General features: G+C 46.9%; 1 protein-coding gene across 5 annotated transcripts in view; it reads left to right on the top strand.

Annotated features, from left to right (window-relative positions):
• The window catches only part of abl1 (ABL proto-oncogene 1, non-receptor tyrosine kinase), a 108,451-nt gene that overhangs the window by 79,059 nt on the left and 5,290 nt on the right, over positions 1-24,102 (top strand). For all 5 annotated transcript variants that reach the window (XR_001171579.3, XM_004916676.4, XM_004916675.4 and 2 more), the window contains exons 3-10: positions 1,817-2,112; positions 9,466-9,738; positions 12,772-12,856; positions 13,548-13,725; positions 17,880-18,064; positions 20,138-20,290; positions 21,597-21,686; positions 23,263-23,421. Coding sequence is in view for 4 of the 5 variants with exons in the window: in XM_004916676.4 (XP_004916733.1) it covers positions 1,817-2,112; positions 9,466-9,738; positions 12,772-12,856; positions 13,548-13,725; positions 17,880-18,064; positions 20,138-20,290; positions 21,597-21,686; positions 23,263-23,421 (1,419 nt within the window). In the remaining variant the exon portion in view is untranslated. The remainder of the gene's footprint in view (positions 1-1,816; positions 2,113-9,465; positions 9,739-12,771; positions 12,857-13,547; positions 13,726-17,879; positions 18,065-20,137; positions 20,291-21,596; positions 21,687-23,262; positions 23,422-24,102) is intronic.

Genomic DNA, 24,102 nt, shown 5'->3' with positions numbered 1-24,102 from the left:
TCAGTAATGGCCACTATCCATTCGGGTTTGTGGGTTTCCTCCCAAACATACAGGCAGATTCATTGGCTCCTGATAAAACAGCCCCTAGTGTTGTGTGTGATAGGGACCTTAGATTGTAAGCTCCTCTGGGGCAGGGGCTGATGGGAATGTGATAGGGACCTTCGACTGTAAGCTTACTGGGGCAGGGACTGAAGGGAATGTGATAGGGACCTTAGATTGTAAGCTCACTGGGGCAGGGGCTGATGGGAATGTGATAGGGACCTTAGATTGTAAGCTCACTGGGGCAGGGACTGATGGGAATGTGATAGGGACCTTAGATTGTAAGCTCACTGGGGCAGGGACTGATGGGAATGTGATAGGGACCTTAGATTGTAAGCTTACTGAGGCAGGGACTGATGGGAATGTGATAGGGACCTTAGATTGTAAGCTCACTGGGGCAGGGACTGATGGGAATGTGATAGGGACCTTAGATTGTAAGCTCACTGGGGCAGGGGCTGATGGGAATGTGATAGGGACCTTCGACTGTAAGCTTACTGGGGCAGGGACTGAAGGGAATGTGATAGGGACCTTAGATTGTAAGCTCATTGGGGCAGGGGCTGATGGGAATGTGATAGGGACCTTAGATTGTAAGCTTACTGAGGCAGGGACTGATGGGAATGTGATAGGGACCTTAGATTGTAAGCTCTACTGGGGCAGGGGCTGATGGGAATGTGATAGGGACCTTAGATTGTAAGCTCTTCTGGGGCAGGGGCTGATGGGAATGTGATAGGGACCTTAGATTGTAAGCTCCACTGGGCAGGGGCTGATGGGAATGTGATAGGGACCTTAGATTGTAAGCTCACTGGGGCAGGGACTGATGGGAATGTGATAGGGACCTTAGATTGTAAGCTATTCTGGGGCAGGGGCTGATGGGAATGTGATAGGGACCTTAGATTGTAAGCTCCACTGGGCAGGGGCTGATGGGAATGTGATAGGGACCTTAGATTGTAAGCTCACTGAGGCAGGGACTGATGGGAATGGGATAGGGGCCTTAGATTGTAAGCTCACTGGGGCAGGGACTGATGGGAATGTGATAGGGACCTTAGATTGTAAGCTCCACTGGGCAGGGGCTGATGGGAATGTGATAGGGACCTTAGATTGTAAGCTCACTGGGGCAGGGACTGATGGGAATGTCATAGGGACCTTAGATTGTAAGCTCTTCTGGGGCAGGGGCTGATGGGAATGTGATAGGGACCTTAGATTGTAAGCTCCACTGGGCAGGGGCTGATGGGAATGTGATAGGGACCTTAGATTGTAAGCTCACTGAGGCAGGGACTGATGGGAATGGGATAGGGGCCTTAGATTGTAAGCTCACTGGGGCAGGGACTGATGGGAATGTGATAGGGACCTTAGATTGTAAGCTCACTGGGGCAGGGACTGATGGGAATGTGATAGGGACCTTAGATTGTAAGCTCACTGGGGCAGGGGCTGATGGGAATGTGATAGGGACCTTAGATTGTAAGCTCACTGGGGCAGGGACTGATGGGAATGGGATAGGGACCTTAGATTGTAAGCTCACTGGGGCAGGGGCTGATGGGAATGTGATAGGGACCTTAGATTGTAAGCTCACTGGGGCAGGGGCTGATGGGAATGTGATAGGGACCTTAGATTGTAAGCTCACTGGGGCAGGGGCTGATGGGAATGTGATAGGGACCTTAGATTGTAAGCTCACTGGGGCAGGGGCTGATGGGAATGATGGATAATCGCTGTAATGCACTGTGCTATAGCGCTATATAAATAGTGACTAATATCCAACATTTTCTCTTCACTTCGATAGGTGAGAAGCTGCGAGTGTTGGGCTACAATCACAATGGCGAGTGGTGTGAGGCCCAAACCAAAAATGGCCAAGGTTGGGTTCCCAGTAACTACATCACACCGGTGAACAGCCCCGAGAAACATTCCTGGTACCATGGGCCGGTGTCTCGCAACGCTGCTGAATATCTGCTCAGTAGTGGGATTAATGGCAGCTTCTTGGTGCGGGAAAGTGAGAGCAGCCCAGGCCAGAGGTCCATATCCTTACGATACGAGGGCAGAGTGTACCACTATAGGATCAATACTGCGTCTGATGGCAAGGTAAGGACTGGATAGGCTTTTGACTGCCCATATATATGAATATAGAAAAGGAATGTTCTGGGCACACAATAAGCTAAACCCACATACTGTACTGTCTAAAGGTGGCCATACACGCACCGATATTATCGTACGAAACCTCGTTTCGTACGATAATCGGTGCGTGTATGGCATGTCAGCGAGCCGACCGATATCGCAGGAAGCTGCTGAAATCGGTCGGCTCGCCGATCGGCCAAGTTAGAAAATTTTGATCGGGCGCCATAGAAGGCGCCTGACCAAAATTCTCCCTTCAGAGCTGAATCGGCAGAAGGAGGTAGAAATCCTATTGTTTCTACCTCCTTACCTGCCGATTCAGCCCTGAATGGTGTGTGGCGGATCTGACGATGTTTCGTGCGACCGACGGTCGTACGAAACATCGTGAGATCGCCACGTGTATGGCCAGCTTAAGGGAAACACTATGGCACCTCCCTCCCATATGTATAAATACAAATATACAGAGAAGGAATGTTCTGGGCACACAATAAGCTGTACCCCCATACTGTACTGTCTAAGGGAAACACTATGGCACCTCCCTCCCATATGTATAAATACAAATATACAGAGAAGGAATGCTCTAGGCACACAATAAGCTGTACCCTCATACTGTACTGTCTAAGGGAAATAATATGGCTCCTCCCTCCCATATGTATAAATACAAATATACAGAGAAGGAATGTTCTGGGCACACAATAAGCTGTACCCTCATACTGTACTGTCTAAGGGAAACACTATGGCACCTCCCTCCCATATGTATAAATACAAATATACAGAGAAGGAATGTTCTGGGCACACAATAAGCTGTACCCCCATACTGTACTGTCTAAGGGAAACACTATGGCACCTCCCTCCCATATGTATAAATACAAATATACAGAGAAGGAATGTTCTGGGCACACAATAAGCTGTACCCTCATACTGTACTGTCTAAGGGAAACACTATGGCACCTCCCTCCCATATGTATAAATACAAATATACAGAGAAGGAATGTTCTGGGCACACAATAAGCTGTACCCTCATACTGTACTGTCTAAGGGAAACAATATGGCACCTCCCTCCCATATGTATAAATACAAATATACAGAGAAAGAATGTTCTGGGCACACAATAAGCTGTACCCTCATACTGTACTGTCTAAGGGAAACACTATGGCACCTCCCTCCCATATGTATAAATACAAATATACAGAGAAGGAATGTTCTGGGCACACAATAAGCTGTACCCTCATACTGTACTGTCTAAGGGAAACACTATGGCACCTCCCTCCCATATGTATAAATACAAATATACAGAGAAGGAATGTTCTGGGCACACAATAAGCTGTACCCCCATACTGTACTGTCTAAGGGAAACATTATGGCACCTCCCTCCCATATGTATAAATACAAATATACAGAGAAGGAATGTTCTGGGCACACAATAAGCTGTACCCTCATACTGTACTGTCTAAGGGAAACAATATGGCTCCTCCCTCTCACGTGTATAAATAAAAATACATAGAAGAGAAGTGAGCTATACCCTTATACTTACTGCCTGTTAGGAGACATAAAATGGAAGATAAACTCCATTTTTAATAGGATATAAATTTCCCCTCCAGACGGCTTACATATACTGTAAATATGCTATATAGCTATGGCCGTATATTATCGAGTTGCCGTATTGTAGCTACACACACATTAAACAGACAAGTGTTACTTTAGGGGATCATTATAGTTATTACACCAATTGCTAATTTATCTGCCCATTGAGCATTGCACTCTTCATATCACTGTGTGTTTTACTTTATAGGAGCACGGAAGCTACAATATTATTGTTCAGGCACCATTGATTCTTCATCTGTTCTACAAACATAACACCTAGTACCAACCTCTTAGCTATTCTGGTGAGGGGGGTTCCTTGGAGTTGTAGTTCTGCAGCAGCTGCAATGCAGACTGTTTTAAATCTGCATCCTTTTTTCCCCAGCAGTTCTGTTCTGCTTTATGGCTGAGATTCTAGCTATCTGTATAACAGAGCATTCTGTCACAGTGGCACAGATCCTATCTGATCCCCCCATTGTAAGCAGCAGTCCTGCCCTGCTTTATGGCTGAGATTCTAGCTATCTGTATAACAGAGCATTCTGTCACAGTGGCACAGATCCTATCTGATCCCCCCATTGTAAGCAGCAGTCCTGCCCTGCTTTATGGCTGAGATTCTAGCTATCTGTATAACAGAGCATTCTGTCACAGTGGCACAGATCCTATCCGATCCCCCCCCCACCCCCCCCATTGTAAGCAGCAGTCCTGCCCTGCTTTATGGCTGAGATTCTAGCTATCTGTATAACAGAGCATTCTGTCACAGTGGCACAGATCCTATCTGATCCCCCCATTGTAAGCAGCAGTCCTGCCCTGCTTTATGGCTGAGATTTAAGCTATCTGTATAACAGAGCATTCTGTCACAGTGGCACAGATCCTATCTGATCTCCCCATTGTAAGCAGCAGTCCTGCCCTGCTTTATGGCTGAGATTCTAGCTATCTGTATAACAGAGCATTCTGTCACAGTGGCACAGATCCTATCTGATCCCCATTGTAAGCAGCAGTTCTGCCCTGCTTTATGGCTGAGATTCTAGCTATCTGTATAACAGAGCATTCTGTCACAGTGACACAGATCCTATCTGATCCCCCCATTGTAAGCAGCAGTCCTGCCCTGCTTTATGGCTGAGATTCTAGCTATCTGTATAACAGAGCATTCTGTCACAGTGACACAGATCCTATCTGATCCCCCCATTGTAAGCAGCAGTCCTGCCCTGCTTTATGGCTGAGATTCTAGCTATCTGTATAACAGAGCATTCTGTCACAGTGGCACAGATCCTATCTGATCCCCCCCATTGTAAGCAGCAGTCCTGCCCTGCTTTATGGCTGAGATTCTAGCTATCTGTATAACAGAGCATTCTGTCACAGTGGCACAGATCCTATCTGATCCCCCCATTGTAAGCAGCAGTCCTGCCCTGCTTTATGGCTGAGATTCTAGCTATCTGTATAACAGAGCATTCTGTCACAGTGGCACAGATCCTATCTGATCCCCCCATTGTAAGCAGCAGTCCTGCCCTGCTTTATGGCTGAGATTCTAGCTATCTGTATAACAGAGGGTTCTGTGTGGCAGTTTCCCCGCGCTCAGATGCTTTGCTGTTCCTGGCACGCTGGCGACTCGCTTCCATTCTGCACAATTTTCTTTTATGTCCTCCCATGACAAAATGCCTCTCCACCTTATTCTCCGGCCCCCCTTTCTAGATAAAGTTTAAGTAATTTGTTCTCAGCGCAAGACCAACGCATTTTTCTTTTTTCTCGTCACACCTGTGACTGCCGCTATAATGCTGTGCGGTGCCCTCCTGAAAAGCACAGAAATTATTTGCCCCGGCGGTGCCATTAATCCACATCCCGGCACCCTGAGCGACAATATATTGTGAGCAAACCCTGTTTTTTCCCAATGTAATAGGTTCAGTTGTGAAATTTCAGGTCACTTTCGGGTGACTTCCTCTGCCGGAGTGTTATTTCCCATCTCTAATTTAACCGCGATACACATGAGTGGGGGCTGAGAGAGCCGCTGTGACGCCTGCTGCCCAGTGTGCCAAGCATTGCCCTGTATAGTGCCAAACCTTTTGTGCAGTAATGGGGCTGATTTTGACTCCCAACCTGCTTCCACCAGTGATCACGGTTAGATTTGTGTGCCAGATTACCAGAGGGTCTCCCATTGGGCCCTAGTGGCCCCAACCAATGACATTTATACATAGGAATGTGCTGGGCACACAGTAAGTTATACACTCATACTGTACTGTCTAAGGGAAACATTATGGCACCTCCCTCCCATATGTATAAATACAAATATACAGAGAAGGAATGTTCTGGGCACACAATAAGCTGTACCCCCATACTGTACTGTGTAAGGGAAACACTATGGCACCTCCCTCCCATATGTATAAATACAAATATACAGAGAAGGAATGTTCTGGGCACACAATAAGCTGTACCCCCATACTGTACTGTCTAAGGGAAACATTATGGCACCTCCCTCCCATATGTATAAATACAAATATACAGAGAAGGAATGTTCTGGGCACACAATAAGCTGTACCCCCATACTGTACTGTGTAAGGGAAACACTATGGCACCTCCCTCCCATATGTATAAATACAAATATACAGAGAAGGAATGTTCTGGGCACACAATAAACTATATCCTCATACTTTAAAAAGCTAAATGCCCTTATAGCCATATATTTAAAGATAGGGAATACAGAGATTTTGATCCTTACTCTGCAGAGAGTAAGCAAGATGGAGCGGCTGATGACAGCCCCGTTTCCCCACAAACCCTGCCCGGCGAGCCATTCATATTTCTTATTCATTATGAGATGTTCAGCACATGCCTGACATTCTGTGCATACGTTACCCGCTCTGGGGAGACATGTCCTGGCTTCTTGCAGACAATCTGTTCCTGTAATCTGATCGCTTATGTCCTAGACACAGACTGAACATGGCTTAGTATGACTTGCTCTTGGTAAACACGTTGGGGTCTCTGTTAGCTGGGTGTCTGCTATCAGCCACTGGGGCAGGGGCTGATGGGAATGTGATAGGGACCTTAGATTGTAAGCTCACTGGGGCAGGGGCTGATGGGAATGTGATAGGGACCTTTGATTGTAAGCTCACTGGGGCAGGGGCTGATGGGAATGTGATAGGGACCTTAGATTGTTAGCTCACTGGGGCAGGGGCTGATGGGAATGGGATAGGGACCTTAGATTGTAAGCTCCACTGGGGCAGGGGCTGATGGGAATGTGATAGGGACCTTAGATTGTAAGCTCACTGGGGCAGGGACTGATGGGAATGATGTATAATCTCTGTACAGCGCTGTGGAATATGTCAGTGCTGTATAAATAAGGACTAATGATAATTATAACCTTGTTAACTGGCCAGATTTAAAATGCCAGTTTGGCAACTTATTTTCCTGTGTAGGAGTGGGATGACTTGTGCTGCTGTGGTGTAAACAATAGAGCCTTGCTGGGCTCCAGAGATCCATGCAGAGAGGCCGCCATTACATATATATATGTGTGTGTGATAGGAAGGATGTCGGCTGAGTCATGCAGTTGCAGGAAATACATTGGAGCGCTTCACATGAGCATTGTTAATCTTTTTGGCTATAGAGTGTCAGGTTCTTAGCAACTTTTCAATTGGTCTTCCTTTTTTTTTTTTTTTACTGTTCATCTTCCTCTTCTGCTTCTTCCCAGCTTTCAAATAAGGGGTTCACAGTCGGTGGCAACTAAAACACTATCATAAGGCTACAGTTATATTGTTTTCTTTCTGTTTAGACTTCTATCCAGTGTCTCATTAACACCGCTGCCTGTTGCTAGGGTTAAATGTCCCTGGCAACAACAAGCAAAAAAACATACATTTTAACAGGAAGTACCCCTTGAACTTCTTTTCCCTTTGAGCCCCTGGCAAGCCAGCACTGTTGGTACTGGGATCCCACATTACTGAATAGCCGGCGGTTACTGCTTCTCGCCATACTGTAGCCATTGCGGCAGCTCTGTTCAGCGTATCGCCTTCCCCCAGCTCTAATTAGCAAGGTCTCCCCCTCGTTGATAACAGCGTTTAGCAATCTGCCGTAAATAAACAAATAACAGGCTTACATCACTCCCAGATGAATGCTGAGAATGCTTGGCGCTCGGGAGCCGGGGGCCGCCAGGAAGAAAACAAAGCCATTTAGAAGGAAACAGCGGTTTTCCCCCCAAGGAACACTGGCTTCCTGAGGGGGGGCTTTTCCGAAACACCGTCCCTGCTTCCGAGCGTCTTTTGAAACACGTAGATGGCAGCACACGTGTCCTCCATCCTTAGGGGGTTTCATACCGACAGCAACTTTGATAGAGCGCAAGCTCTTCAGCCGAACTGTCACCATATTTTCTGAACGATTTTGCTGTTCGATCTGTCAGTGCTTCCCTCCGTAAAAACAAAGCAATAACAATAGAGAAACATGAAAATTGGCACCCTGTTATGTTACTTTGTGGTGTGATTGATGAGCGACATTGTGAAGGGGTTGAATGGTTCATTGCTGAGCGCTTAATGGCGCTGAAGTGATTGTACAGTAGCGGGTGTCACGGCAGCTAATTGATTAGGAATCAGTCATGTTTTTTTTTATGAGTGCTCCATACAGGCCCTCAGGAACTAATGGCTTTATAATTGTGATCGGCGGTAGGCCTGGGTTTTTGGCTTCTGCACCCAGCTCCCTTAGCGCCGCGCTCTCTAAAGGTCCCCATACACGGGCCGATTCTAGCTGCCGTTAAGGGTCCCTTAGACAGATTCGGCAGCTAATTGGCGCGTGTATGGGCACTACCGACGGGCCTGCCTGACCGATATCTGGCCTGAAATTGGCCAGATCTCAATCGGGCAGGTTAAAAAATCTAGTCAGATCGGGGACCGCATCGGCTCGTTGATGCGGTCCCCGACTTTGCCTATACCCGTCATTATAATTTGATCGTTTGGCCCCAGGGATTCTCCGGATATCGCCCACCCGTAGGTGGGGTATTTTCGGGAGAAGAACCGCTCGTTGGTGACATCGCCAAGCGAGCAGATCTTAAGGTGTATGGGCACCTTTTAGTGGAGACTGGGGTGGGCTGAGAAACATGTAGGTTCCTTGTTGTCTGTGTTTCCTTTCAATCTCTGACAAGTGAGTCTAAAATCATTGCCATAAAGCAAGACAGGACTGCTGTTTTTTATCTGAAAGGAAGTAAACTCCATCCATGACATATCTCTTCCAGCTAACCCATTGCCTCTCTCTCTGTCTCTGGCTCTAGTCGGCCCGTGTATGGGCACTACCGACGGGACTGCCCGACCGATATCTAGCCTGAAATCGGCCAGATCTCAATCGGGCAGGGAAAAAAATCTAGTCGGATCGGGGACCACATTGACTCGTTGATGTGGTCCCTGGACCGACTTTGCCTATACCCGTCATTATAATTCAATCGTTTGGCCCTAGGGCCAAACTATCGAATTAGCCTGGATTCTTCCGATATCGCCCACCCGTAGGTGGGGGATATCGGGAGAAGAACTGTTCGCTTGGTGACATCGCCAAACGAGCGGATCTTAAGGTGTATGGGGACCTTTAGTGGAGACTGGGGTGGGCTGAGAAACATGTAGGTTCCTTGTTGTCTGTATTTCCTTCAATCTCTGACAAGTGAGTGTAAAATCAATGCCATAAAGCAAGACAGGACTGCTGTTTTTCATCTAAAAGGAAGTAAACTCCATCCATGCCATATCTCTTCCTGCTAACCCAATGCCTCTATCTGTCTCTCCCCAGCTCTATGTATCATCGGACAGTCGCTTCAACACCCTCGCAGAGCTGGTCCACCACCACTCCACCGTGTCCGACGGACTGATCACCACGCTCCACTACCCCGCCCCGAAACGCAATAAACCCACTATTTACGGGGTGTCCCCCAACTACGACAAATGGGAGATCGAGAGGACGGACATCACCATGAAGCACAAGCTGGGCGGCGGCCAATACGGAGAGGTGTATGAAGGAGTGTGGAAGAAGTACAACTTAACCGTGGCTGTTAAGACCTTAAAGGTACAATCAGATGCATTAGGCCTTAAAGGGGTTGTTCACCTTTCAGTTAACCTAGAGAGTAATATTCTGAGACGATTTACAGTTGGTTTTCATTTTTTATTACTATTTGTAGTTTAATTGTTTCTGTTTTTGTTCAGCAGCTCTCCAGTTTGGTGTTTCAGCAGCAATTTGGTTGCTATATCCATATTACCATAGCAACCAGGGAATAGACTGGAAAAAAAGACTGATACATGAATAGGAGAGTACTTAAATGGAAAATTAGGTACTAAAAAGTACCAATAACAATAAAACTGTAGCCCCACATAGCAATAGTTTTTTGGCTGCCGGGGTCAGTGACCCCTATTTGAAAGCTGCAAAGAATTATTGAAAAACTAAGAAATAAATAAAGTAGACCAATTGAAAAGTTGCTTAGAATTGGCCGTTCTATAATAGGGATGCACCGAATCCCAGATTCGGTTAAGGATTTGGGCTGAATCCAGGCTTTTTGTGAAGGGTTCGGTTTCGGCTGAATCCACGGTCCCAACTAAACCAATGCTAACTAGCATATGCTATGGTAGTTAGCATTCGGAAAGGGTTAAATGGTTAGGGGGGAAAAATTTGCGCAGCGTGTAAAAATTTAAACCCCTTCCAATCCTAATTAGCACATGCTAATTAGGATTCAGTTCGGGATTCGGCAGAATCAGTCGGGGGGTTGAGGGGTTCGGCCGAACCCAAAAAAGTTAGTTTGGTGCATCCCTATTCTATAACATATTAAACGTTAACTTAAAGATGAACCACCACTTTAAGTATGTACTTGCATAATCCTATAGGCACCATGTGTTACACTACAGTTTTATACATCCTTTGGGGGGTTGCAATTAGGTCTGTTCTGGTTTCCACTGTTATCTAATGAGCCCTTTGCTATAGTGCCACCTAGTGGCTATGTTGTCAGCGCTGAAGAATACTTTGAGTGTTTGTGCTGCTGACACAGAGAGTGCATTGCTGGCAAGATACTGTTCTGGTTATCCTGATTCAGGCCTCGACTGGGGTTCAAAATAGGCCCTGGCATTCCAAGTACCCAGAGGCACAAACAGCCCCCCCACAGGCCCAATAAATAGTGACTGTCTGTGGCACCTTACAGCCCCCCTGGCATTCCAAGTACCCAGAGGCACAAACAGCCCCCCCAGCCCAATAAATAGTGACTGTCTGTGGCACCTTACAGCCCCCCTGGCATTCCCAGTACCCAGAGGCACAAACAGCCCCCCAGCCCAATAAATAGTGACGGTCTGTGGCACCTTACAGCCCCCCTGGCATTCCCAGTACCCAGAGGCACAAACAGCCCCCCAGCCCAATAAATAGTGACGGTCTGTGGCACCTTACAGCCCCCCTGGCATTCCCAGTACCCAGAGGCACAAACAGCCCCCCCCAGCCCAATAAATAGTGACTGTCTGTGGCACCTTACAGCCCCCCTGGCATTCCCAGTACCCAGAGGCACAAACAGCCCCCCCAGCCCAATAAATAGTGACTGTCTGTGGCACCTTACAGCCCCCCTGGCATTCCCAGTACCCAGAGGCACAAACAGCCCCCCCAGCCCAATAAATAGTGAGTGTCTATGGCACCTTACAGCCCCCCTGGCATTCCAAGTACACAGGGGCACAAACAGCCCCCCCAGCCCAATAAATAGTGACTGTCTATGGCACCTTACAGCCCCCCTGGCATTCCAAGTACACAGGGGCACAAACAGCCCCCCCAGCCCAATAAATAGTGACTGTCTATGGCACCTTACAGCCCCCCTGGCATTCCCAGTACCCAGAGGCACAAACAGCCCCCTCAGCCCAATAAATAGTGAGTGTCTGTGGCACCTTACAGCCCCCCTGGCATTCTCAGTACCCAGAGGCACAAACAGCCCCCCCCCAGCCCAATAAATAGTGAGTGTCTGTGGCACCTTACAGCCCCCCTGGCATTCCCAGTACCCAGAGGCACAAACAGCCCCCCCAGCCCAATAAATAGTGACTGTCTGTGGCACCTTACAGCCCCCCTGGCATTCCCAGTACCCAGAGGCACAAACAGCCCCCCCCAGCCCAATAAATAGTGACTATGGCACCTTACAGCAGCCCCCTGGCATTTGCCAGAACCCACAGATTGCCAGTCCGGGCCTGTCATGACGCCTCATGTATTTTAACATTTGCTGCGACTCCTGAGTCATCCAGATTGTAGCTTCATTGTAATCACAGGTAGCGACAATCAGTTCCGACTACCAAACTGCATGGCTGAATGGTTTCCAGCGGAGGAGAAAATGACAAAATGAAGTCATTATTAAAGGGGAGCTCCACCCACACACAATTTAAGCTTTTTGAAAAGTAAACATAATTTCAAGCAACTTTGCTATATGCAGCCTTTTTGTGATTTTTAATGTAATAATATGGTTTTGAACAGTTCCCTAAGCCCCTCTCCCTGTTCCCCTGCTGATCTGACTGACGACTTTGAGACTCAAAAACAAATGTAACAGGCAACTGACCACAGCCTGCCTTCAAATTCCCACAATGCATTGTGGGTTATGTAGTTCTTGTATGCTGTCTGTAAGCTGTCAAGAAGTTGTTTCAATTTGCAACATCAGTGTTTTAGTCCCAACTCCCCTGCCAGGATTTCAGAAGAACTGTTTTGTGCCTGGATTTCAGCATGTAAAAGTGGTATTTATTCATACTTTTTGAAGGAACAGGGCTCTTGGAAGCCAGAGTTCCCCTTCAATAGTTTCTACAGCCCCCCAAAGGGGGGCGGGCCCATTGTGAGCATAGGATCCATATGGGTGCTTGTGAGGTGATATGTAGTATATACAGCTGGCCATATACAGGCCAATCACAGCTACAGTTACAACCACTGTGGATGATGTATGGGGCTAAAAGCCTTACCTACCCAACTGATATCTGATAGGTTCTGCCAGTGGATCTGCATTGGATCTGATTATCGCCCTGGGGCCAGTTGATCTGCGCAACTTGGTTCTGTGTCGGACCAGCTGATTCAATCCATTAATGAACTCTTTCCCCTCTCTTTTAGGAGGACACAATGGAGGTGGAAGAGTTTTTAAAAGAGGCTGCTGTAATGAAAGAAGTCAAACACCCAAACCTTGTGCAATTGCTCGGTAAGTGCCCCATCTTCAATCATCATTTCTGCCCATGTCATGTAAATATCATGTCTCTTTTCTCTGCACTGGGGACTCTGGAAACAATGTAGCAGAAGCCAGCTGATGGATAGGCCTGTGTTGGCTGGAGCTGACATGTGCTACATTGTTTCAAGAGTCAGGATAGCGGAGAAGGGCCATAAAACAGACAGGTACTGCATAAACAAAGGGGAATAAATGATAATAATACGCTTGTTCTGTATATTAGCAATGGCTGCAGTGCAGTCTGTTTCTATGCCAGGCAGTGGAGTTGTCAGACTGGCGTTACTATGGTGTGCCAGCCTAGTATGGTTTCCTCTTTCCATTATACGGAGGCCAAGGTGTAATATCTGCCTAAAAAAATATAATTACACGAGAGCAAAACCTTAATCTCCTGGTTTTGAACCTAAGACTTCACCATCGGGGAAAAGAAAAAATTAAATTACCTTCTTGGAGATGAATTTGTCAAAGGGAAACTATGTAGCGAGATATCCTCAATTCACCTTAGTACGGTTTGCTGAGCAGGTCACATAAGTATAAGGTTCTCTGCGGCCGCTGGGTCTTAATGACTTCAAGCAGGATTCTGACTGCCATGCAGTACTTAGTGCCGCCTTACAGGGCAAATACACAGGGCCCGTATAATAACAGTAATATTCCCCTCTCGTTCCAATAGGTGTGTGTACACGGGAGCCCCCATTCTACATCATCACAGAGTTCATGACATATGGGAACCTGCTGGATTACCTGCGCGACTGCAACAGGCAGGAAGTGACAGCGGTGGTGCTGCTGCACATGGCGACTCAGATCTCCTCCGCCATGGAATATCTGGAGAAGAAAAACTTCATCCACAGGTAAGCACTCTCTTGATAGGGCTCAGGGGTTTGTCTACTTTTGTGCACCTGCTAGCTTTTGCACCGCATTATATAGGCACAGAACCCCTCAGTGACTGCTAATATCCTTATCATTTACAGTAGGGGGTACATTATCCCTTATAATACATGAGTGATACTCAGAGTTCCCTGTATAACTCAGCCTGCAGCCTTGTGCCTTTATATGGGCACAGAACCCCTCAGTGACTGCTAATATCCTTATCATTTACAATAGGGGGCACATTATCTCTTATAATACACGTAAAACACCTCCTTTCTCCAATGCCTTTGTTGGAGTTTATTCTTATAGTGGCTGCTTAGCACCTCTTGCCCATTTTTCTCTTAGAATTCTGGGAAAGTAGTAAAACTTTGAGGCAGATATGACACACAGCAGCCAGCCGACATTTTCTCACAAGTTGTGCAGTTGTGAAGTAGAAATGCCGCTGTTCAATACTACAACAGCCATTTGGCCAATGGGGCCCTGTCTCTTTCTGGCACAGTAATGGGACCAAGTGCATTAGGGCTCAGTACTTTTTCTTTACATGGCAAAAAAAAAAATCAAAGTGTTATGTGTTTAAAGCAACATAATTGCTCTTTTCATGGCTGATTATCCCAGAATGAAAGTCTATTAATTCTGCGGCTCCCGCTCTAAAGTGCTGCGCCAATTTGTCCCACCTGTACGGGCGCGCTGCTGCCTTTGTCTCCGCCGCCGAGCCGCACAAAGAAGTGACACGGTTAAGAGCTGACACACAGCAGGCCTGTACTTACAGAGAGGCATTAGTTAAATAAAAAGCCGTGTGTCCTCACATCAAACACCCGGCAGACAAAGCCGCCTGTGCATATGACATGATGGCATTTTGTGTGTCTGAGGTCTAAAGAACTGCCGTCTCCCTTTTATGGAATTGTTAAATGTCAGCGCCGCTTTGGAATTCTCTCCCCTCTGTCTCTTAGTTCCCCCCCCCACCCTACTTGCAACATTTGTTGATCCTTCGGTGCCTGATGTGTATTAGGCCCATTGCCAGCTACACACATTACTTCTCATGGACTTTGATTGGGATCTTTACTTTACCTGGCATTGAGGAGGTTAATATACGGAGGGGCCATCAGCACCCAACATAAGATGCACAGTGGGTAAAATTTATACTAGTGCAAAAAGGCCACCCACTCCTGACCCCAGCTCACCGGCTCCGAACCCACCCTCATTATTTATATACCCACAGGCAGGTGTGATTTTATATATATATATATATATATATATATATATATATATATATATATATATATATATGCCAGGGGGGGCAGTTGGGCACAGGGTGGGCATTGGGCAGAGATTAGGCCACTATACATGTGCTGAACCTAGCCGACCCACAGGTTTCAGGCCCACAGGCAGGTGTGAGTATATATATATGCCAGGGGGGGCAGTTGGGCACAGGGTGGGCATTGAGCAGATATTAGGCCACTATACATGTGCTGAACCTAGCCGACCCACAGGTTTCAGGCCCACAGGCAGGTGTGAGTATATAAATATGCCCGGGGGGGTCAGTTGGGCACAGGGTGGGCATTGGGCAGAGATTAGGCCACTATACATGTGCTGAACCTAGCCGACCCACAGGTTTCAGGCCCACAGGCAGGTGTGAGTATATAAATATGCCAGGGGGGGCAGTTGGGCACAGGGTGGGCGTTGGGCAGAGATTAGGCCACTATACATGTGCTGAACCTAGCCGACCCACAGGTTTCAGGCCCACAGGCAGGTGTGAGTATATAAATATGCCAGGGGGGGCAGTTGGGCACAGGGTGGGCATTGGGCAGAGATTAGGCCACTATACATGTGCTGAACCTAGCCGACCCACAGGTTTCAGGCCCACAGGCAGGTGTGAGTATATAAATATGGCGCGGGGGGCAGTTTGGCACAGGGTGGGCATTGGGCAGAGATTAGGCCACTATGTGCTGAACCTAGCCGACCCACAGGTTTCAGGGCAGCCCACAAACCACTAATTCCTACCCTGCAGCACTAGGGTCCCAGGTTCAACTCCAGCCAGGGCACTATCTGCAGGGAGTACACTATGTTGTACAGTAGTGATGCGCGGGCCAGCCTGAAACCCACAGGTTGGACGGTTCGGCCGATCTTTACTCACTGCTTCCGGGTCAAAGGCAGGTTCGGGCTGAGAGCTCAATTCTGGCCTCCCCGCCCACAACCTTCCACTGCCCGGCTTCTGCCAGTATGTTATTTTCCAGTGGGTGCATGGATGTCCTTCCTGGGGTCCCAGGTTCAAGTCCAGTCTGGGCACTATCTGCAAGGCGTTTGTACAGTATGTTTTTCAATATATTATTCACCAGTGGGTCCACTGGGTACTCTGATTTCCTGCCATCCTCCAAAAACATGCAGACAGGTTAATTTGCTCCTGACAGAATGAACCGCAGTGTACGTGAATGTGATTGGGCCCATAGATTGTAAGCTCCACTTGGGCAGGCACTGATGGGAAGGATTTATAATCTATGTAAAGCCCTTTGGAATATGTGTGTGTGTATATATAATATAGGTGTATGGAGGGGATGCCATATTGGGCCTGGAGGTGCCCCAATGATGGGATGCCCATTCCATTATTAGTTTTTGGTATATACCCCCTAATTACGGTTGGCTGTGCTCCATGCCACTCTCTGCATAGCCATTTGTATGCATACGGTGTGCGCCTTTGGGTGCCTCACTAACCCACTGCCAATGCAGCCCCCCATCCCTTTCCCTTTATGCAAGGTACATCAGGTTTAAGTGCATAACTACAGGTATTAGTAATTCATTTCTCTGAAGAGAGAAAATTGGTTTTCTGTTCAAACACATTGGTATTTTGTCAGATCCCGGTTATTAGCGGAGAATTGCCTGTCATTGCCTCTTTATTTCCCAAATGGGCGCATTTACTCTCGGAAATTTGCATTACGTGAGACAATGGTATCTCCCCCTTAAACATCTCTGTAGTGAAACAGTCAAGCGCTGTGACCTTTTAACTGGACGCCAATTAACTGCCCCTTTTGACATTCCCTGCCGGAGAATTATAGCTCCTAGCAATGTAATGAGGGGCCTCGGCTCCTACCAGAACACTCGCGCCCTGCCGGCAGCCCCCAGAGCCAACCTTTTCTCTCCCTCCGCTGCAAGTGGGAGCCATTGTTAGTAACCGCAAATTTTAAGGAATAAAATGAAGTTTTCTGATGCCATAGAAACAAGGATTTTTTTTTTCGCTACTTTTCTTATGGTGTGTAATGTAAATGATATTATTTAGGTTCAAAAGAGCAGAGCTGTTATCATGAGCCGACTTAATGTTCAGGCTGTTAGTTTGTGCCTCACGCACCGAGAATGTTAATGGCTGTAAATGCTCTGTATTCAGCATATTGTACTACTAACTGGATTTAGGGAGATAAGCTGCACCCCCATTCATTATTCCAAATAATCTTGTTCATTTATATATTTGTGTGCAAATCTCACTTAAACTGGCCTTCAGGCTGGGCCCACTTCGCTCATAACAAGGTTACAGATATATAGAAACTTTGGGGTAACAGTCACCCTGCTATAATTCAAGGGGCACCCAGGGCACAAATAAGCACTCACCTCAAATCCCCCCCATAACTGGCCTTCAGGCTGGGCCCCCTTAGCCCATAACAAGGTTACAGATATATAGAAACATTGGGGTAACAGTCACCCTGCTATAGTTCCAGGGGTACCCAGGGAACAAATAAGAACTCACACCAAATCTCCCGCTTAGTGGCCTCCAGGCTGGGCCCCCTTAGCCCATAACAAGGTTACAGATATATAGAAACATTGGGGTAACAGTCATCCTGCTATAGTTCCAGGGGTACCCAGGGCACAAATAAGCACTCACCCCAAATCCCCCCCTAACTGGCCTTCAGGCTGGGCCCCCTTAGCCCATAACAAGGTTACAGATATATATAAACATTGGGGTAACAGTCACCCTGCTATAGTTCCAGGGGTACCCAGGCTCTGCAGACCAACCCTACAGCTTATGAGATTGAATGTGCAGTATGTTGGTTATTTAATGCTACTTTGCATTACTGTTAATACATGTAGTACATATGTAGCAGACGTGAGCTCTGAGTACTTACTATATAACACACACTGCCATCCACAGGGACCTCGCAGCCAGGAACTGCCTTGTAGGGGAAAACCACTTGGTGAAAGTAGCTGACTTTGGCCTCAGCCGACTGATGACTGGAGACACATACACTGCCCATGCCGGTGCCAAGTTCCCCATCAAGTGGACCGCTCCGGAGAGCCTGGCTTACAACAAGTTTTCCATCAAGTCTGACGTGTGGGGTAAGGGAATAGTCTTCCATTTTCTTTTCTGTTCTTATGCTCTTGGGTCTCTTTTAAGAGGATGAGTTTATAATCCCATTTAGTCTCTAAATGAACTATGGATCCTACCAGGGGGGCTTGTGAGACAACTTTGTGCATATCAAACATTCCTGCCATAAAGCAAGACAGAATTGTTGTATTCATATCAGAAAAGAAGTAGAGACAATCACATGGGTACCACGGAATACAATTTTTCCACCCCTAGCCAACTTGCCTGCTGATTAGGAACTTATAGGGGTCACAGGGGAGGGAAAACCACACAACAGACCCCCTATGATCCAAGCCAGGCCCCCCCCAGATCACATTTTGCCAGATTTGGAAGCAAGTTACAGGCTCCCTGGCTGGCGAGTACCCCAAATACTGATAATCCAGGTAACTGGTGCAACAACACAGTTATGGGCAGTATCCATTGCCAGGGCTGCCATCATAGTGGGACAAGCAGGATGGGCCCCATACAATGGACAGGGTTTGGGCAGATCAGATTGGGCAGAACATAGTGGGTGCTAGGTGGGATTGAGGGGCCCTTGGGCTCCCCTGTCCCTTTTCAAATTGAAGCAAATGAAACGCAGGGCCTGTGGGTGTGATTGATACGAGTTATGTACATATATATATCTTATTTTGCCTTCCTTAAATAGAGCACAAGTTAATAAATGACAGATGATGATGGGCTGAGTGGTAGGGAAATTCATCAGGAAGACATTTAGCCACGGCTACAGGTGTGAACTGCTCCATAAAAAATAATGAGACGTAATTTTCTGGCAGGTGGTTTGAGGCTGTGGCGTTTATAAGGCCTACGGCGGCCGTCAGGGGAGTCTCAGGGGTCCGTAAATTGAACAAATTGCTCGGCTATGAGGCTGACAGAGAATATTGCCGATTTGACACTTGCCATCATTCCTCTTAATCCTCGTCTGTGTGCCTCTCTTTTATTTGCACCTTTATTTTATGTTAAGTTCCTCTGTATTCTCTCTCTCTCTGTATATGTATGTATGTATATGTATATATATATATATATATATATATATATATATATACACACGTGTGTGTGTGTAATGGCAAGGGCTCTGTGTTTGTTATGCTGGTTCTGGAATCAAAACACAGGCTCAATCATCATGTTCTGTGTTATCAGTCACTTAACTAGAAGTCTGTTTGCCTGTACAGAGAGATACCATAAAACTATGGCAGCATAGGGATTCCCCTGTATTAAGCACAATTCAGCAGGAACAGCCCCCTAAGTTTGTTCATAGCTTGTACAGAGAGATACCATAAAACTATGGCAGCATAGGGATTCCCCTGTACTAAGCACAATTCAGCAGGAACAGCCCCCTAAGTTTGTTCATAGCTTGTACAGAGAGATACCATAAAACTATGGCAGCATAGGGATTCCCCTGTACTAAGCACAATTCAGCAGGAACAGCCCCCTAAGTTTGCTCATAGCCTGTACAGAGAGATACCATAAAACTATGGCAGCATAGGGATTCCCCTGAACTAAGCACAATTCAGCAGGAACAGCCCCCTAAGTTTGCTCATAGCCTGTACAGAGAGATAACATAAAACTATGGCACATAGGGATTCCCCTGTACTAAGCACAATTCAGCAGGAACAGCCCCCTAAGTTTGCTCATAGCATGTACAGAGAGATACCATAAAACTATGGCAGCATAGGGATTCCCCTGTACTAAGCACAATTCAGCAGGAACAGCCCCCTAAGTTTGCTCATAGCATGTACAGAGAGATACCATAAAACTATGGCAGCATAGGGATTCCCCTGTACTAAGCACAATTCAGCAGGAACAGTCCCCTAAGTTTGCTCATAGCCTGTACAGAGAGATACCATAAAACTATGGCAGCATAGGGATTCCCCTGTACTAAGCACAATTCAGCAGGAACAGCCCCCTAAGTTTGCTCATAGCCTGTACAGAGAGATAACATAAAACTATGGCAGCATAGGTACAATTCAGCAGGAACAGCCCTCTAAGTTTGTTCATCTTCCATTCTGCTTTCCTAATGATTAACTCAAGCATTTTCTCTCTCCCAGCTTTTGGTGTCCTGCTCTGGGAGATTGCCACCTACGGCATGTCCCCATATCCCGGCATCGATCTGTCCCAAGTGTACGAGCTGCTGGAGAAGGATTACCGTATGGAGCGCCCTGAAGGCTGCCCGGAGAAAGTCTACGAACTGATGAGAGAATGTACGGCGCTGCCTGTTCCTCTGCGCATTTGATTACTGCAGCGCCATGTTCAGAGCAGGGAGTCCCTAAAGGCTAGCAGCCGAGAAGGGAAAATAACTCACGTTGGCTTTATGGACTCACTGCAGTATTGAGTTTGCTTCCAGTACCTTCTCCCCCCCGTCTGTTACTCACTTCCCCCTACTTATCACAAACCATTCACCCACCTACTACAACTCTCACTTTCACTCCCCCCTTTCAGTCTGACTCCCCCCCCATCCTTCTCCTTTTCAATGCATGCTAGCCTATGCTGTGGTTTCCCTTGCTCCTCTGCTGTTGCTCCACACACAGACTTATCTATGGTGGCTCGGCAGATATGTCATTCTCACACCTACCCAACCCTCAGAGCGACCAGTATCCATAGTACATTGATATTGGGCAGGATCAGCCGGGCAGCACACACACCAAAAATATCACAAAACTTTTTATGTCCAGCTTTACTCTCGGTCTTCTCCTGTCAGGCCACATCTCTTACTCCCAATTGTTACTTAGGTCCCTCTCCTTATACCTGGTCATTCACCCCTCATCATTCTCTCATTTCCCTTTCTCTTCTTTACTCCCAGTCTACTCCTGTCAGACCCCTCATTGTTTGTTACTCAATTCCTCTCCTTTTACTCCAGCCCATTTAACCCTTCATCTTGCTCTCAGTTGTTTGCTCCATCTTCTCTTTACTCACAATCTGCTTCTATCAGACCCCTTTTTTTTTTTACTTTCATTATGCTCCTATAAGACTCCCATTATTTCCATTTTGCCTTTATTCCCCCAACTATTTCCTTGCTTACTTTATTCATCCCCATACCTCAACTTCCAGTTGTAGTAGTAACTTCTAGTAGTAGTAGTAACTTCCAGTAGTAGTTGTCGTGACTGGCAGTAAGTTAACAATACGCCACTAGGCCCTCCGGCAAAAGAATCTTAGGAGGGCCCAGCGCACAACAAAGCCTATCTGCCCCCTCCCCGATGCAAGCAGGTGCGCGTGCAAGTGAGTGTGCACACACGTCTACCTGAACTGGCGCACAATCACTGGCTATAGAGGAATCAGACCCCATGGTCTGGGCCCCTCTGTCCCACGGGCCCCTGTTTCCTCTATAGTTATGCCACTCCCTTTCAGTAGTAGTAGTGACTACCAGTAGTGATTTAGTAGTAGTAGTGGCAGTAATAGTGATTTAGGAGTAGAAGTGGTGATTTAGTAGTATTATTATTAGTGATTTAGTAGTAGAAGTAGTAGTAGTGACCCAGTTGTTTGACAAATGTTATTTTTGTTACTTGCCAGGCTGGCAGTGGAGTCCATTAGACAGACCGTCCTTTGCCGAAATCCATCAAGATTTTGAAACCATGTTCCAAGAGTCGAGCATATCTGACGGTGAGAGTCAAACTGTATAATTGTGCCCCCCCAATTTGGTATATTGTCGCCTCTTTCCCTCCTTGCACCAGGAAGCTGATATTTCTGTTATCACGGGTTTGCCCTCTTTCTTTTCTTTGCCCATATTCTGGCCCACCTATAGGGTGATGGCATGCCTGGTAGCAGCGGGCACAATGCCACATGTTCCTTACAGAGCTGAGAGATGGGCAGGCCACATAAACACAGTTAAATAGCAGGGAACAAGTAAAGGTCCCCATACACGGGCCGATTCTAGCTGCTGATATCAGTCCCTTAGACCAGTTTGGCAGCTAATCGGCCCGTGTGTGGGCACTACCGACGGGCCTGCCCGACCAATATCTGGTCTGAAATCGGGCAGCACTCAATCGGGCAGTTTAGAAAATCTAGTCGGATCGGGGACCGCATCGGCTCGTTGATGCGGTCCCCGGACCGACTTTTCCTATGCCCGTCGTATCCTGGATTCTCCCGATATCGCCCACCCGTAGGTGGGGATATGGACAGAAGATCCGCCAAGCGGGTGGATCGGCCCGTGTATGGGTACCTTAAAGGTAAAGTAAAAAGTCTGCTGTAAAAGTGTATGTTATATATAAAGTCTATCCATTGGCTTATGTCTCTTTAAATCCTATAAAGAAAAGAAAAGGGGACGGAAGTCTCTGTTTAGTAGATCTGCCCCCATACTTGCGTCCTATTTTTATTGCGACCCACATTTACATGGTTATTAATAACAATGATATGACAAATACTGTAATTTGTAACAACCTCATCCTTTATACAATACCTGCGGAAGACGTATTCCCACCCAAGCTTTGTAGGGATGAAATGTTGGAGATAGCGGTGATTAAAGGCCCGCCTGGCATAGCCTGCACTTATATGCCAATGAGGCCCGCGCCTGATGGGATTTTCAATCCCGAAAATGGTTGTTCCAATGGTATTTTTTCAAAGTTTCCACATTTTCAGGCTTGACTTCCCCTTTATCTTTCCAGTCATTTCCACATTCGTTTATACATTAAAGGGGTGGTTCAACTTAAGTTAACTTTTAATATGTTATCGAATGTCCTATTCCTAGCAACTTTGCAATTGGTCTTAATTATTTGTTTATAGTTTTTTTTTAATTACTTGCCTCCCTCTTCTACATCTTTCCAGCTTTCAAATGGGGGTCACTGACCCCAGTAGCTAAAAACTGTTGTAAATATATTAATATTATTACTTTTTATTCCTTATCTTTCTATCCAGGCCCCCTCTTATTCATATTCCAGTCTCTCATTCAGACCACTGCCTTGTTGCTAAGGTAAAAAAGACCCTAGCGACCAGGTTGCTGCTAAAATTCCAAACTGGAAAGGCGAACGAAAAGCTAAATAACTGAGACGCCATAAAGAATGAAGACCAATTTCAAATAGTCTCATAATAGTACTCTGTCCATCATACTAACAGTTAATTTAAAGGGTAACAACCCCTTTATATGAAGGTGAAAGATGTTTGTAATGCTATCACGTGCTGGGGAAATACTCCCCCCATCCGTCCATGGGTAACAGCGCCTGTCATTCTCTTTGTATTGCAGAGGTGGAGAAGGAGCTGGGAAAGAAGGGCTTAAAAGTGACAGTGAGCAACCTCCTCCAGGCCCCAGAGCTGCCAACAAAGACAAGGATAACCAGGAGAGTGCCAGAGAGCAAGGACGAGAACGCCGAGACCGCCAGCGTCAGAGCTGCCGGGGAGCTGGGTAAGAAATATGTCCTGCGTGTCCTTTCTGCTGATTGAAATTTTACTTTTACGGTCTTTTCCTTCTGTGCCCAGTGGTGTTTGTCAGCTTGGCAATGTGTCATGTGCAACTGGGCATTAAACTAAAAATATACCCTTGAATTTGTGCTATGTATGCACTTATGTACAGCATGGGCATTGTTTATTTGTTTCTCTATACCCCCCCCCCCGTACTGTACTGTATATGGCACCTCCCTCCCATATGTATACATATAAATTTACAGAGAAGGAATGTTCTGGGCACACAATAAGCTGTACCCTCATACTGTACTGTCTAAGGCAGTGTTTTTCAACCTTTTTTGGGCCAAGGCACACTTGTTTCATGAAAAAAATCACGAGGCACACCACCATTAGAAAATGTTAAAAAATTTAACTCTGTGCCCAGCAGCAGTGCCCCCCTAGTACATTGGTGCCAAGAGCAGTGCCCCCCTAGTACATTGGTGCCCAGCAGCAGTGCCCCCCTAGTACATTGGTGCCAAGAGCAGTGCCCCCCTAGTACATTGGTGCCCAGCAGCAGTGCCCCCCTAGTACATTGGTGCCAAGAGCAGTGCCCCCCTAGTACATTGGTGCCCAGCAGCAGTGCCCCCCTAGTACATTGGTGCCAAGAGCAGTGCCCCCCTAGTACATTGGTGCCCAGCAGCAG

Source organism: Xenopus tropicalis, chromosome 8 (assembly GCF_000004195.4).
Source record: "Xenopus tropicalis strain Nigerian chromosome 8, UCB_Xtro_10.0, whole genome shotgun sequence".
Taxonomy (NCBI): Eukaryota; Metazoa; Chordata; class Amphibia; order Anura; family Pipidae; genus Xenopus; species Xenopus tropicalis.
The sequence above is the reverse complement of the archived record's forward strand: the minus strand, read 5'-3'. Positions and strand labels throughout refer to the sequence as shown.